This window comes from Mytilus californianus, unplaced genomic scaffold (genome assembly GCF_021869535.1).
Source record: "Mytilus californianus isolate M0D057914Y unplaced genomic scaffold, xbMytCali1.0.p SCAF_9, whole genome shotgun sequence".
In the NCBI taxonomy this organism is placed as follows: Eukaryota; Metazoa; Mollusca; class Bivalvia; order Mytilida; family Mytilidae; genus Mytilus; species Mytilus californianus.
In genome coordinates, this window is record NW_026262745.1 from 20283304 (window position 1) to 20300199 (window position 16896).

Sequence of the window (16896 nt, forward strand, 5' to 3'; positions counted from 1 at the left end):
AAATCATCCCTTCGTAAATTTTACGGACGCCATTCCGAGTTGGTTGACCCTTATGTAATATCTGTCTCACAGATGATAGCGGATATGTTCCTAATGTCGTAACTACAATCGAGTCCCATTTTCCCGAACGTGACCTACCGAATAAGACTTATTATCGGGTTTGTACTTACATGAGCAACACGACGGGTGCCACATGTGGCGCAGGATTTGCTTACCCTTCCAGAGCACCTGAGATCACCCCCCAGTTTTTGATGGGGTACGTGTTTCTCGGTCTTTAGTTTTCTATGTTGTGTTTTCTGTACTATTGTTTGTCTGTTTGTCTTTTTCTTTTTTAGCCATGGCGTTGTCAGTTTATTTTCGGCTTATGAGTTTGAATGTCCCTCTGGTATCTTTCGCCTCTCTCTTATAGACCTTCATGATCTTCATGATGTCTTTATGAAACTCAGCTCAGAGTAAGTAGATATGTAAATCGAGAAACTGATAAGAGGAATTCGTTGAAAATTTTTTTCTTTAAGCTCAGTAGTGGGTTATGAAAATCACAAAGCCGCACAAAACAATAAGCATGCGTAGAAACAGATAAAAATGAATAGTCAATCCGAAAAACCTTTTCCCTCCTCCTCTTTCGAATATCAAATGGTCGTCCCCTAATATATCAACCAAAAAGGGTCGTGTTTGTGTTTAGCAATGTCATTGTCAGGTCGTTTTTTGACTTCTGCGTTTTACTATATTTTTGGTATCTTTCGACTCTCTCTTATGTGTACTGTGTGTTCAGACCTGTTACTGTTTTTTATCTCTCTTTCATTTGTCAGGGTAATATTTTTGTTCTTTCGCCAACTTTTTCTGCTATTACGTACGTATAGAACATTGATACCTTATGCGACTGAAAATAATGTGATCTAATTTTGTAAAGTATATGGCAGCAGTGTTTTGTCAACTGCAAAAACGACTGTGTGTTCATGTCTCTCACTTCGATCGTCAACACTTGATGTCTTTTGAATCTTGTGAATCATGAACAACAGGATATTTTGCATATCCCATTGCTTTTCTTGTCACAGAATTTGTCCTGTCTTGTCATTTCTTATATAAAAAAAACAACCATTTCAACTTAATGTAAGAGCAATATTTTAAATGAAAGGACCTTTGTTAACTGAATTTGAGAATTTAATTTACTTTAATTAAATCTTAGTAAACCAAATGCAATGGTAACCCAGTCGTATTGTAATATAAAAAAACAACGATATTCTTCGTCCAAAAGGATATAAAAATAGTGTTACAGTTATTCTCCTAACCAGTATACAGGCATGTATATTCTTAACCCAGTAAAATATTTTCCTTACTCCAGTCAGTCAAGTTATCACTCCAATGACTTTCCTTCATAGTTTGTTCGATTGATAGTTTTTAACATCCAGTTACAAATATTACTCCGTCCTTACATCGAGACTAGTTAACGTAAATTATAAAATGTTGCTTTTTAAAAACGACACTTTTTTGGGCCATTTTTTAATAGTAATCTTGATATTTTATGTGTAACATGTAGTTTACGAGAGTTCATGTATCATCTGAAGAAGGTAGATCCAATTTCCCCTGTATATGTTACACTCACTGGTTAAAATCTTAAGGTTGTCAAATTCTACTTAAATGTAATTATTATCTAAAGTATTTTTCAACAACACGTTCAACATGAACTGTTTAAGAGAACTGAAAGATAACTATGAATTTTCTGTATAGTAAAATCAATGAGTTGAGACCGCTTAAGATGAATAGATTATAAAAGTTATAGAATGAATGATAAGTCGTTCCTTTGTGTGAGAATTGTAGGATTTAAATACAACATAAGGGGTTGCAGTCAAGTAATAAAATATGACAAACTAACCAAACGATCATATTAGTCGATTTTGAAAAGAAATGAAAAATTAAATAAAATGATTTTTAGGTTAAAAAAAAAGCTAAAAAAGCAAATTAACCATAACATCGCTTCATGCTATAAACACCAGAAAGTACGACTTTGGTATAGATGTATTATCAATCGTAGGTCTTCAGTCCTCCAGAAAGATCGCATCGAAAGAGTCATTTTGACTGTCTTAAATCCGAAGTGATGACCAATATTCTGAATGTGGAGAGTACTGCTCTCTTTGCACACTAGTGAGTACATATGAACATTACTCGTGGTCATAATGTAACACTATTATTCTTTTTTTACTCTTCCAACCATTCCCTTTCTGCAGTTATATCGTCCCTATTGGCCAATTTCGCATGAAGATCATACCAAATTGATTGACTGTATGATTTTTAATCGTCCTGCATAAATGTATAAACGAAAAATAATGTATTCATACTGTAAAATGAAAATAACACGTGTATAAATATGATATAACATCCAATGGGTTTGTTCTGGATTTATTACTATCAGGAACGTTCAAACCCAAATATGTAAAAGCCAAGGATGAATAAAAACATGAACGCGTGAGGAACTATATGACTAAAATGGATTAAACAAGACTTGTCAACTAATCTTATGTCAGTTATGCCTAAGGGAGTTCTGATTTTTTTCTACTATTAAGTATGTAAATATTCATTTCAGTACCGACGCAAGGACTACTGAACTGATGATACCATAAAAGTCTCCCAGCAGCGGTATCGACCAATTGCTCGTGATACACGGCTGAAAACACATATTGTATTTATGATTATGAATATCAGTACAACAATATTAAATCTTCAAATTTGCGAAAGCAAATTTTTGTTCTTCCCTCGTCGGAATTCGAACTCATGCTATTGGGATATTGAAACAACACCGCCTGCACTGTGTCCAGTGCTCTAGACCACTCGGCAACCTAGACTGAACTTAAAATTCAGCTTTCTAGAATCTAGAGTTGTAACACAGTACATTATATATAAGGCATGGAGATGGAATTGATTTATATATATATATAAAAAAGAATAGCCAAATTCATCTGAAATCAACCTTGCTATCGTGAAACAGGCATCCTGCTGAACTGACTTTGAATAAAGCTAATACCAAAAATGAACATTGCCCTTTCCCGGATCTTGATATCTATATCTTTAGCGGGAAGCTTAAAACCAAAATTTATGATAAAAGAGACGATTTTTCATTTCCTATTGTTAATCAGCCATTTATAGATGGTGACGTTCTCTTGTCACCATCTTATGGTGTTTATATATCTCAACTTGTTCGATTCGCCCGTGTATGTAACAACGTATTTGATTTTAACGAAATAAACCTCTGTATTACTGAAAAATAATCACACCAGGGTTTTCGATATCACAAACTAGTCAAAACATTTGCTTAATTTTATCATCGGTACAAGGACATCATTCGTAAATATAAATCAGCATGCAGACATCTTATACGTTCAGGTATTTCACATCCAAACATCCAATCTTTTACGGTAATATTCTGTACAAAGCAAAAAAAAATGTCGACATTCACCTAAAAAGCTAACCAAACCTTTAAACAGACTTATTCAGAAGGGATATAGTTACGATACAGCAGTTGACAGGACATTAAAGATTCCATATTTTGGTATTAATATTGATTCACTCATAGGGTCTTTGCATCGGAAATAAACACATTTATTCTAAAACCAGTTGTTGACATGATACGGGTTATGTTCTTCTCATTTATTTAATGATGGTATGATACTAAACCCCTAAAGGGAGGGATTGTGCTTGATTTTCATATAATTAAGACATAATCAATCAATCAGTTTAATTGAGGTCTGGAGCTGGCATGTCAGTAACTGCAAGTAGTCCTTTGTTAATTTATGTATCATTGACATTTTGCTTCTAACTTAATAATAATAGTCTCTTTTGATACCTATTCTGACATCGGAGTCGAACTTCTTTTTAAATGAGTTTTACTGTGCGTATTGCTGTGTGTTTGTTTATTCTACATTGGCTCCAGGTATAGGGGAGGGTTGAGATCTCATAAAACATGTTTAACCCCGCCGCATTTTTGCGCCTGTCCCAAGTCAGGAGTGTCTGGCCTTTGTTAGTCTTGTATGTTTTTTTTTAATTTCAGTTCATTTATATGTTTTCGAGTTTAGTGTGACGTCCATTTTCATTGAAGTAGTACACATTTTTGTTTAGGGGCTAGCTGAAATCCGCCTCCGGGTGCGGGTTTTCTCGCTGTGTTGAAGACCCATTGGTGGCCTTCGGCTGTTTTCTGCTCTTTGGTAGGGTTTTTTTTCTTTGACACATTCCCCATTGCCATTCTCAATTTCATTGTACATTTAAGGATTTTCCAGCTATCTGAATTCTAAGTCATTCAAATAAACAGAACGTCAAATCCTTCATTTCTTTAAGCTTTGTTTAAGACAAATAATTAACTATTAACAAAAACAGAATTTGGGGTGAACCCTAATTGAATCATCCATTCTGCATGATAAAGTCGGTATATATATATGTTGAAAATTTTTTCTTAATGGCAATACTATTCATAGTGGCAGCATACACAGTGTTTATGTTTTGATTGCCATGATTATGATATAATACAAGAGAAAATAGAAAAGTTTTATAGTTCAAAGATAATTTTATTCAAGTAAATGGCTCACAAAACTAGGTGATAAGACAAACTATGTACAAATGCAAAAATATAAAAGTATGCACTCGTTATTTCTATACATATAATCTTCGTATGCTGGGGCATTTATTGTTGTTGTCGATGTTGTTTCGTCTCACAAATTAGTTACAGTACCGTTATTTGCTATATAATTGGCAAGCCTTTCCTCGTCGTCTCCTGTGTGTGTCTGGATTATACGAAACAATAGCGGCTGCATTTTAATTCATAATATCTTCGTATGGTGGTGGATTATTAGTGGGTATATATCTTGTATCATCAGGTAAATTAGTTATAGTACCGTTATTTGGTATATAATTGGTGTTCCTTTCCTCGTCGTCTCTTGTGTGTGTCCTTGGATGATATGAATCAATAGCGGCTGTGTTTCCATTGATGATATTTTCATATGCTGGTGGATTATCAGTGGGTATAGATGTTGTACCGTTTTGGGTAGAATTGACAAGCCTTTCCCAATCGGCTCCATACTCCAGTTGCGTCCTTGGAGAAGCAACAACGGCAGCTGCATTCCCATTGACATAGTACAAACCTGATGTAAGAATTGTTTTTGTTATTGATCTTGACTTTTCTGTACTATTTCATTGAGTTATTCCGTTAATTATTTGAAATAATAACCTGTCGAAAATGGGTTTTTAAAAGGTTCACAAGTATACATATTTTATACAAAATCTTTACCTAAATGAAGCACATAGATAATTATACCGATAGTTTGTTCTTCTGATGAAATGTCTTCTTTTTAAGTTTTTATTCAATATTTTGAATTTTTGTTATTTCAATAACGGTCTTGTATGGCCTTTTATTTACTTTTGATATTTGAATGTCTCATGGTATCGTTTTACTTCCGGTATTCAACACATTCAGTGTAAGAGGAAAAACAATTTATCTTGAATATATATAAAGTGTATATGTTATAAAAGTTGTTGGTAAAAGTAAGGAAAATGATGCCATATATGCATTAATTTTAAACATGATTATTATGCTATTAGTCAGTAAAAGTTTGAATACGATTACCTTAATTCAATTGGTAGATATAGGAAGATGTGGTATGAGTGCCAATGAGACAACTCTCCATCCAAGTTACAATTTATAAAAGTAAACCATTATAGGTCAAGGTACTGCCGTCAACACTGAGCATTGGCTCACACCGAACATCAAGCTATAAAGGGCCCCAAAAATTACTAGTGTAAAACCATTCAAACGGAAAAACCAACGGTCTAATCTATATAAAAACGAGAAACGAGAAACACGTATGAACTACATAAACAGACGACAACTACTGTAATCAGATTCCTGACTTAGGACAGGTGCAAACATTTGCAGCGAGACTAAACGTTTCAATGGTACCAAACCTTCTCCCTTTTTCTGAAACAATAGTATAACATCACAACATAGAAAAACACACTATAAAATATCAATTAGAAGGCTTAACTCAATCAAAAAACGTAAATTAACACACAATGAACGAATAAATTTGGACTGTACAGCATAAGTAACATAAAACAATTTTTATTTATTCAATGCAAGACGTGAAAACGTCTGTTCCTCCTTATATTGCAGCTGTATTTTAAATTATTTGTTGTGTTCTATTTGGCATAGACACACGTAGTCGACTTATCCCCGAACTTTGTTGTTGGTTGTCGGGTATCTTTTTATCAGCAATTTGTACATTTTCCATTTGATCTTACTGCCTAATGTTTTCAAGATCATGGACAGGACTTGTGACATTATGTATCAGTGAATCAACGTCACGGGTTCATGTCCATCTGCGTCAATTTATCAATGAAATGCACGCGACTTCATTCAAACAACTGATCATGAACAACAATCACCACGATGTGTACGCGTAAAATAGTTTTACTAACTATTTCTTTTTATTTCATAATCCCAATCAAAACTGCATACAGTTAAGTTGAATCTGACTTTATCATCTCGCCCTTGTGGGCTCGCTTGATATTCTTGCTTATAAAGTCAGTATCGAAAATAAAAATGCCTTTATTCTATATGTCTCTTTACTTCATTCATCTTGACCAACGTGAAAGCATCAATGCATTCATTATAAAGTATATAAACGATATTAAATAAAAATAATATGTTTATAAAAGGTAAAGACAGCAAAAATACCAGTCTGCTTAGTTAATACACCAGACACACTTCTATAAGACAACAAAATAATATACCATATTCAAATACAAAATCTGACAACTAAGTGACCACAAAGAGACTAGTCAAGATATGAAGAGTCATTGTAATGTTTTTTTTTCTCGGGTAAATCTGTTCCATGTTATCTTTTTAACTCTTACCTATAATGCGATAATGTTGTTGTTCATTTGTTAGTTGTAAGGCTCTTGATTGTTGTCTACGTCTTCTATTTCTTAGTCTCATCTTATGTTGTTTCCTATCGTTGTATACAGAGCAACACATACAGATGATAATTATCATTGCAACTACTATTACTCTACATTAAATAAAATGGTGATGATATTCACAAATTCACAAAAAAATTTCATATGTCTATCTTAATTACATTTCTGAATACTACGGTTTATAGCTTTTATCTACATCAGCCTACATAAACCTTTTTTAGACAGCAATCCATATATCAATGGTTATCGAAAGAAGGAACCCCAAAAGAAAAAGCTACATGTAAATAATCAATAAAATTTTGAAATTTTCTTTTACTTAAAACAATTTTTCAATGAAATTGGTAAATGGTTCGACTTTTTGAATACAATCTTGTTTAGCAAAAAACGGATTGCAAGGTTTATATGCATTATATATAGATAAAGTAACTCGGGGTATGTAAAATTATCACAGCTGTATGAATTGTCTTCTCTAAGTTTTTGCATTGTCTATTTAATCATCATCTGATACGACCTGGACTTGGAATCTTTTTTTCCTATGCACCATGTTTACATAATAATACTCTATAAATCACACACACAATTTTGAACGATTAACTCAGTTGGTTCATGTAAAATGGAGAAGTGGGTAATACGTCTTTGATACAGTAACTCACAACACGCACATGAAGATACCTTGAGGAAAAACATATGCTCTACTACAATAGACTAGTGTCATAATATGTGAAACATCAAATCGCATAGAGTATAGAAAAGTTGTTAATGAAATGTTTTAATTTGTGTTTACTATATTTAGATGTTGTATTTCGAATCGATATGTACTTAACTTGAAGATGAAATATGCATGTTTTCACTTCAATTAAGATTGTTTTCAAATAAATAATTTATTTACACGTTTTAAAGTTAGTATACACTTTCTTACGCCGGAAGAATTGTAAAAAGTTGCTCCTTGGAAGAAAGTGTGTATTCTGTATATCTGTATCCCGTTGTGCTTCTTGTATATCTTGGAAATCCCCTAGACTGTGTGTTTGTTCTAAAATATGTATCATATGGCAGTTTATATTTTTTTGATTTTGCAAGTGATATCTTAATAAATAACATCTTCAAATATCGATGTATTTGTGACAAATTTATGCAAGTTAACTATATGATATTTTGTGAAATAAGATTTAAAAAAAGCCTAAACAAACTGATGTTCAATTTCATTGTTCATGATGGAAATTTATTTAACAAAAACCAATTATCTAGAAAAACGTATTTTTAGCTGTGTAGTGACCAAAGACCTATAGCCACATATAAGATAGTTATATGACTTTTTTTAAGTAAACCTATGTTTTTAACGACAGACTAGTATACTTAAAAAACGATAGGCTGTTTCTATTCACGACACAAAATAACTACACGCACTTGAACATGAACCATAAGTAAAGGACTAATACTTGTATTGCTATTGTTCATCTCAAAGTCATGATGAGGACTTCAACAACAAAAGCTCTCGCTGTATATTCTGACCAGGAGATAACAGACTAACGTAATGTGTAAGTTTCACCATAATTTTCATAGTTAAAAAGCCCCCAAAATAATACGAATTTGAACAGCACTGACGACTAAAAATTCAGAACGGTTTTGCCAAGTGCAGCTTGAATAATATATTCCTGGTAGTAATCCTAAATATTTCGTCTAATTCAAAGTTTTCTAAACAGTTGATTTATAATTATGACAATATCAATGATAGCTCATGTCAACACAGAAGTGCTGACTACTGGGTTGTGATACTAAGTTGTCTGTTCGTCCGTGCGTCAATTTAGCATTTTTAAAAGTCATTGGAGTATATATCTCCCAGTTGATACGATATTCCAGGGCTTGTATTTCCTTCCGCGATTCCTTTGATAGAGGGTTGTTGCTCACCAGGAAGCTATAAAACCAAGAGTTTTAAGTGGTGATGTTGAAGTCAATCCTTTGTACATTTTATGGACGCTATCACGATTTGGTTGACCGTTATAGAATATCGGTTTCACTTATGATAGCGAATATGTTCCAATTGCCAACAACAAACTACAATCCCGTTCCCCTTTCCCCAAATGTGACCTACCAAATTAAACTTATTACCGGGTTTGTACATAATCCTAATATGAGCATCACTACGGGTGCCACATGTGGTGCAGGGCCTGCTTACTCTTCCGGAGCACATAAGATCACCCGCAATTTAAGGTGGGGATCGTGTTGCTCTGTCATTTGTTTTCTAAGTTTATTATTAACTTATGAGCTTGAATGTCCCTTGGTATCTTTTGCCTCTCTTTTACACATGTATCAAACTGTGTCTGATTGTGTAATACCAAGTGACACGTTTTCAGTTCCTTCGATGTTTTGCTTTCTGGTTTTTGAAAACTTTTCTTTAAAATCAAACACATTTATGAAATATTCGTCGCATATATTATTGAGGTTAGGTTTTGTCAGTGAGCAATTAAATACATGATAGTACGTTGTATGTGATTAAGTATAAATGCATGTCTCCATGTAAAAACTTCTTTTAAAACCTACCCCGTTCAAATTCCAACAGAAATTGTAAGTTTTTAGTAAATATCTCGGTTAATATTGATATCGCATGTTTCGTCCTGATTATGGTATTACAGATATAATGGGTCTAGTGAAGAAGTAAAAAAATGTATACTTTAATTCGATGTTTCATACGGCATAGCTTTTTGATTGCCTGTCTTTTATATTTGTTTGTCAAAAACGATTTGAAATTCAACATTTCGATGAGAGTTGAAAAAATAACCAAACAAATTAATTAAAAACTAAGTCTTTTTTTAATGTCAAAGACGTTAAAACACTTAATCCCTGGGATGTGTTTTAATTGATTTTAGTCTCTGATGCATGATTTTGTAATTGTTAATTGTTTTTGGCTTTTAATTATCTTTCAGTTACTGCGAGTACTGTCAAATCGTACGTTCGTGTTTATTTGACCTGTTGATACAATTTTTAATGCATTTCTGTATTTTTAATGTTTACTTATTTTGTTTTAAATCTTGTCTCACTATTTTTTATGTGTACCACCTTTGATAAGTATTAAGTATGACGATACGTTTTTACTTCTGTACTTGTAATCTGAACAACACATTTATGAAGTTTGTAAAAAATGTTTACTTTCGTACTCCTAACGACAAAAATATTATATTTAAATGTATCTGTGTACGTTGTTTTATTTAACGCCATTTTGTACCAGGTGAGAGTTCAATTAATATTATATAGTGTGTCTTTTTATATTGTAATGTTACACTACTGTCTCAAGTTAGGGTTAAGGTTGGCGTCAGTTTAAACATTTAAACCAGCTGCATTTGTATGCGACTGTCCTAAGTCAGGAATCTGTTGTTCAGTGGTTGTCGTTGTTGTTGTGGTTCATATGTGCTTTTTGTTTCTCGTTTTATATATAGATTATACCGTTGGTTTTCCTGTTTTAATTGTTTTATACTAGTCATTTTGTGGCCCTTTATAGCTTGGTGTTCGGTGTGAGCCAAGGCTCCGTGTTGAAGGCCGTACTTTGACCTACAATTGTTAACCTTTTATACATTGTGCCTTGGATGGAGAGTTGTCTTATAGGTACTCATACCACATTTTTCTCTTTGTACTAAAAGAAAAATCAGATTAAAAGAAGGAAAGCCAGTCGAAAATTGAACTAAAAATTTGTTTGCCAATGTTTAACTACATATTCATAGTCCGAATATATATGTTTTTGATTACGACAAATCATTGTTTCCAAACATCAATGATCTTTTCTATCACTGGCGTTTTCGGATATTATATGTTCCTCACATAAATTCAACAGCTGGTTTTGCAAATATATTTACCCAATTCGACGAATGGTCATCCTGTTCATGTTTCTAGTTCTTCGTCGTCGGTTGTATGTTGTCTTGATGTAGGCTGGTAAAGTAGTTGTCTTCATCAGATGTCGTGGTGTCGTGGTCTTGTAATAAGATGTGGACCTTCAAATACAATTATGGTGCAGTTACGTGTTTACATTTTGAAAGACGAATTTAATGTTCGGATATGTAAGGGGATTTATTTAACTAATACTTGTTTGCAGTAACTAGTAGTCCAATGTGTTTCCATTGAAGTAGACAATATTAAATATCAAAGTTTTTAAGATAAGTAAACATGTTATATTTTGTCCTGACGTGTGGTCTTTGGTGGAAAGTTGTGGTGAATACGAACACTTATGAGCCTTTGGCAATACTAATATAAATTTCATTAAAAAGGAGAACGAAATCAGATATTGCAGCTTCGTCTTCGATATCTTTCATCCTTCTAAGTTTTTAAAACCGATATGACACAAATTCAGTAGTTAAAAAAATATTATAAAGCATTGAGAAAAAAAATGTCTCAAGTTTAAATTTTGCTCAGAAATTCTAAAACATTACTTTTAATACAAAAATATATATCTGTGATGGAATCTAAATTGTCATTTTGAGATCACTCGCAACAAAACAACAATGATTTTGCTTTTCAAGGTGTTGTTGCTGCCTTTATAAAAGATTGACCACTTCCGTTATTGTCACTTTATTGCACATTGTTACCACATCCGTTATTGTCACTTTACTGCACATTGTTACCATTGAAATAAGTCCACATCTAAATCAACAACACGAGGAAAACAATTTTCCTTGGAATCAAATAGAAATAAAGTACAAAGTTCGGCAAATGTGTGTATTCGTATATGCGCATACACGTTATTTGTAATGTTATTTTTATGTTACTCTTTTTTTTTTGGCGATTATTTAACGTAAAATTCACAGCTTACATGTCGTAACTATATATGCTTATACAATTTATATTGCAATAATGCTCAAAATTCAATACCGCCTACAAAAAACTTAAAACAGCTTTAATGAGATATTATGTAAAATTATTTTACTGAATGATACGTAATGGAAAAGGAGAGATATGGTGAATTATTTCAGAGACAAAATCCTTCACACATCCTTTATCTAGGCCAATTTATTTGTTATGTATTATAGATTGGAATAGGAATAAAAGAACTTATTTTTGCATGGTTGTGTTATCATAAATGAAAACGTTTATGTCCATTCAATCGAAAGGTTGTTCTCAACTTAGGTGCCGTTGTAGCTGTCAGTAATCTTAAAGCAACAAATAAAAGTGAACACACGTTCATGTTCATGTAACAAAAAGTACGTAGCATTCATATCGGACACCACGTCGAATTTAACAACCAGACCATGATTTAAATGGTGTGTTTCCTGGCGATTGGGAACTATTAATTACTTTGAAATATAATATGCTAACCTTTCTGCGGCACATTTAATACTATTTTTCTATATTTCAAAAAGGAGGAAATGAGTATGATTGGCAATGAGACATCAGTCCACCATAAACTAACGGACGAATGTACGAACAACTGACTGCCTTTAACAATGAGCAAAGCCGTAAAGTAAGCTTTTAAGATATTAAAATCATGACTTAATGTAAAACTATTCAAAAGAGATACAAACGTCCTAACCTATTTTTAAAACAATAAATGAAAATGAAGAAGGCAGACAGCAATCACCGACAACCCTGAGTTACACACCTTGCCTTGGTGAAAAATAAACTTTTACAAAAAAAAATTATCAAATAAGCAGTGAGTTTTGAAAATGCATTACATTCGAAATCGTAAAATAAAATATCTGATTGAAATTTTGCGAAACTAACAAGTACACCACAAAATAATTAAATGATAGACGAAGTCTAAATAAATTACACGAAAAACAAATTAAAAAGTTAGTTCGATGATGATGATGACAGAAAGATCTTATTATAAAAATAAGATTTAGGGATTTTACACGAACCTTTTATAAACATTACATTTTCGAGGGATGTACCAACTGCCAAATTCACCAATTGTGCCCAGGCATTTTAATTTACCATTGATGTAACAACACTCTTTCATTATCCCACAATAATAATAAGATCCAGTCGCATTGTGCTTGCACACTGTCTGCCACGATTTCTGGGCTAAATATTGAAACAGGAATTATAAGGTTAGATTATGATGAGATGAACTAAGTTAGTTATATAATAAGAGAAATATGGAACAAAAGATTCATTTTGCAGAGAATATCTCTGCTTCAATTTTTGGGCTATATTTCATACAAAGACTCAATTCTACAACCGTAATCGAGACAGAATCTTAAAAAGCAGTAAATTAAAGATAATACTATTTTACTGTATATTAAGCAGAATACCGCAATAAACGAGACAGGCAAAAGAACTAATAGAAATAATCAAAGCTATATTAATAAATGGATATTTGTGGTATGTAGCAATGAGAAAACAACCGAACAGCACAACAGACATTTCGAGATCAGCATAATTCTTTCATCAAAAGATGTCTATGCAATATATTCAATTTCAACTGAGACTATGAAAGATCTGCGAAAAAAAAACAAACGCAAAATTCTCAAAATGAAAAAAAAAAGATTATTCTGATATGACTAAAGACAACCACTGGTTAGGTTCCTAACCTTGGAGATTATAATGTTTATGAACAAGGATTCAAATAAAACAGAAATCGTCAACCGTTCTTTTTTAAACATGTTAAATTTCGATCAGTTTACTTAAAAAGAGTACAAACATGAAAAAGAACTATAAAAACCAGTTCAACAAAACCATTAAATCTCTTACAACGATGAAAAAGATAACAAACACAAATGATGATGATGATGGATAGCTGCTTAACGTCCTGCGGCAAATAAATATACATATTCAGGACGAGAACGTGTTAATGTAATATGAATATTTACCCTGCTTTGTACTAGACCGACACGCTGAGCCGGATTTTTAACGTGCTAGCTCTCAAGGTAATGGACTGTTACCTTGAGAGAAGGAAGACATGCCACCTTACCCGAACACATTATGCTGACTCCGATCCGACCAGTCTTTGATTTTGCTCCTTAATGCCGCATGTTTGCCAGAGAAGCTGCAAATGCCAATTTAAAAGTCTTTAGTTTGACCCAGCGGGTTCGAATCCACGACCTCCCGCCCCTGGAGGCGAACACGTTACCACAAGACCACCGAGGCGGTTAAAAAAATAAAGAAAATACTCGATACCGTATCAAAGAATGCTAGCAATTACTGAACGACTGCTAAAAATACTAGATCTAATGATGTAAAACTAATGCTCTTCTACACTCATATACCGATTGATGTACTTGAGGGTATACATGAAAAAACCCGCGCGAACGCGGCTTGAAGACTACTTGAAATGTTTATGGTGATACAAGTCTTCGGTTCGTGTTTCTTAAACTGTTTTTATGCATTGATGTATTATGTTGATAGTTTTGATTAGTTTGTCAGTTCTTCTTCCATAGGAGTTTGAATGTCCAATTAGTAGCTTCTGTCTCGGTGTTACACAGGTGCTCCTAGAACGGAGGAAATAACTCAGAGAAGATGAAGACAATCTAGAACACTGATGATTAAAACATTTCTCAGAATTTAGGGATTTATTAAAATTTAATAATTCATTATGTCTTACTGAAACAAAACAGGACGATTTAGATGAAATTAATTTTGAAGATTTTACCTTTCATTATAAAAACAGGAACAAATTTACTAGCTTTAGATCAGTTGGGATAGCTTTAGGCTATAGATCACAATATGCAAAATCTATTCATTGTATAGAAACAGATTGGAGACAAACCGGCTAAAAAATGTTGGTCTAAAAATTTATTAGTATAGATATTTCAGCATAGTCATACACAGAACAGGAATGCACCATCTCGTTCAATGTCTAGAACACTTGTAACAGCTTATTAATTATGTATGGATATGTCTGAAGTCACTTAGTTTCTAACAACAATCTGTAAATAACCCAACTTTGAAGAATGGCTATATAGTATAAACTGGTACGTTAAGTTGTGCACCTATACCTTTGTTGAATCAGTGGTGGATGAGTAAGACGTGGAAGGATATAGATATCTATATACGACATAAGAACGTAATACGAACAAAAATGAGCAATAAAAGAAACCTGACACAAATATCGATTAATCTGAATGAAATAATTACATCCGATGGTATAACACCATAGACTTTTACTGATATTCACTATAATTATAATTCACTATCGATTCTTTGAATTAATTCTATGAGGGAAATTTAACTATATTTTTTCTTAATATTAAATGATTCAGAAAAAAAAAAGAATTGCAAATTTTTTTTATCGAGCAGTAAATAGATGTATAGGTATCACATAATAAAATATAAAAGAATAAATATAATCCTGTTTGTAAAGCGGGCTTACGATAAAGTATAAATATTACACAGAAAAACAATCTGTGAAATATCCTTGAAAATCGTCTTTTAGAATTTGCTTTGATCGTTTGGTTGTTGTTTAGTTAACTTACACCCGATGTGTCCATTTGTAATTGTAACTGTACTAAACTATTCACCGAGAATTTAAGAACGACTGAATACAATGTGCATGCATTTTGAATAATTGTTTCAAACTATAATAATAATAATTAGATAACTTCCGTAAAACGAGCTGAATACTAGTAGTCGATATTAAAGACCGAAGTAACCTTAACACCATTTTGAAAACTCACAAAAATCAAGAATAATAAAACTCCTGTGTATTGATTTAATTTTAAGTAGGTCTAATATCTTGCTAAAATTTTCAATTTTACAACTAATATCTTTTATTTAAGTTTTGAGGATAGATATATAAACATACATGCATTATATCAATAAACAATTCACAATTTAAAGTCACAGACTGAGTGTGGTAAAACAAGTTTTTGGTTCATGTAATACTCATATAAATTCAATACATAATATGATTATTTATTCAATAAACGTCATATTTGACCATGGCTTACCGTGGGTACTGTAAATTATGCAGAGCATCATCAATTGTAGAAACATGGTTGAAATTTCGCTTTCCGTTCCAACACGCATATACATTAACACGAAACATAATTATTCGGAAACATACTAATGTGGATTGGTACTTTAAAATACCCATCAATTGATGGTTTGTCGTTGATAAAAGAGAACAGGATGTCCCTGTTGTTCAAGAGCACTATAGAGTCACGTGGTAAATTTTTGTATTTTGTTTACTACTATAATAAAAATGGTTGCCAAGAGAAGAGAGCAGGCAATCATAATCGATAAATCGAAGAAAAACAGACAACTACATGTACATTACAAAATCAAAGACAAGCAGGCAAATAGCAGTCCTAAAACAACACAGATAACTAAAGATTGAGAGTTGCGAACCCCATAAAATCCACAGATAAACTAATTTAGTTCAACACCTGAAGTATAGTACATTGTATTACCCTTGAACCGATAGAATTTATACAGAGTAGTCAAAGAGGTTAAATATATCAATCAAAGGGTTAGTGTTAGTTTTTGTTAAGCGTAAGACTTGTATAGCCGCTCTTACATTGGTAAATTAGTAAAGGAGATATCGAGTATACGTAAATAAAACACCAATCCAATAACTCAAAAATTTACCTTTTCACTTCGCTCGTTCGTTCATCCGTGAGAGAGAGAGAGAGAGAGAGAGAGAGAGAGAGAGAGAGAGAGAGGATTAATGAGAAGCTAGCAGAAAGACAGGTTTCTTTGTCTGATCGGACCGTTAAAAAAATCATTCTTATACCATAACTGGTAAAATGATGATTTGAATTATTTTTTTGTCTACGATATGAAATCAAACGGAACTTGAAAAATCGTCATTGCACTATTGAACGTGCCTACCTGTATATTTATACATGTATCATTTATATATATCTGTGAATGCCAATCTCGATGGTTAATTACATAGTGTCCAATCCTAAAGTACATGTTTGCTCAAAATGTTGATTCTTCCAAACGATTCCATGCATTGTTTATTGTTAAGTATGGCGTTGGTTACAGGCAGTCATTGCCTTCGACGGTGAA

General features: G+C 32.7%; 1 protein-coding gene across 5 annotated transcripts; it reads right to left on the reverse strand.

Moving 5' to 3' along the window:
• Nucleotides 1-4532: 4532 nt before the first annotated feature.
• On the reverse strand, nt 4533-15987 carry LOC127714403 (uncharacterized). Of its 5 annotated transcripts, none has more exons than XR_007987717.1 (6): nt 15831-15987; nt 12801-12966; nt 10806-10940; nt 7850-7990; nt 6898-7052; nt 4533-5126 (listed from the first exon to the last, which is right to left on the reverse strand). XR_007987717.1 is itself a non-coding variant. In XM_052220457.1 (6 exons), exons 1-6 carry the CDS (start codon nt 15913-15915, stop codon nt 4801-4803), a joined length of 918 nt encoding a protein of 305 aa, XP_052076417.1. In that variant the 5' UTR covers nt 15916-15987; the 3' UTR covers nt 4533-4800. The 5 variants fall into 5 exon arrangements, 4 of the variants coding, with proteins under 4 accessions (XP_052076417.1, XP_052076416.1, XP_052076418.1 ...); XM_052220457.1 differs by having other exon boundaries at nt 6898-6992; nt 7880-7990; XM_052220456.1 differs by having other exon boundaries at nt 7880-7990.
• Nucleotides 15988-16896: the final 909 nt, after the last annotated feature.

Coding starts and splice junctions, on each gene's coding strand:
- LOC127714403 (XM_052220456.1), bottom strand. CDS start 15,915: ATGTATATGCGTGTTGGAACGGAAAGCGAAATTTCAACCATGTTTCTA. Junction 12,967..15,830: donor CATAATTTACAGTACCCACG/GTAAGCCATGGT, acceptor TTCAATATTTAG/CCCAGAAATCGTGGCAGACA. Junction 5,127..6,897: donor ACAACATTATCGCATTATAG/GTAAGAGTTAAA, acceptor TTCTTACATCAG/GTTTGTACTATGTCAATGGG.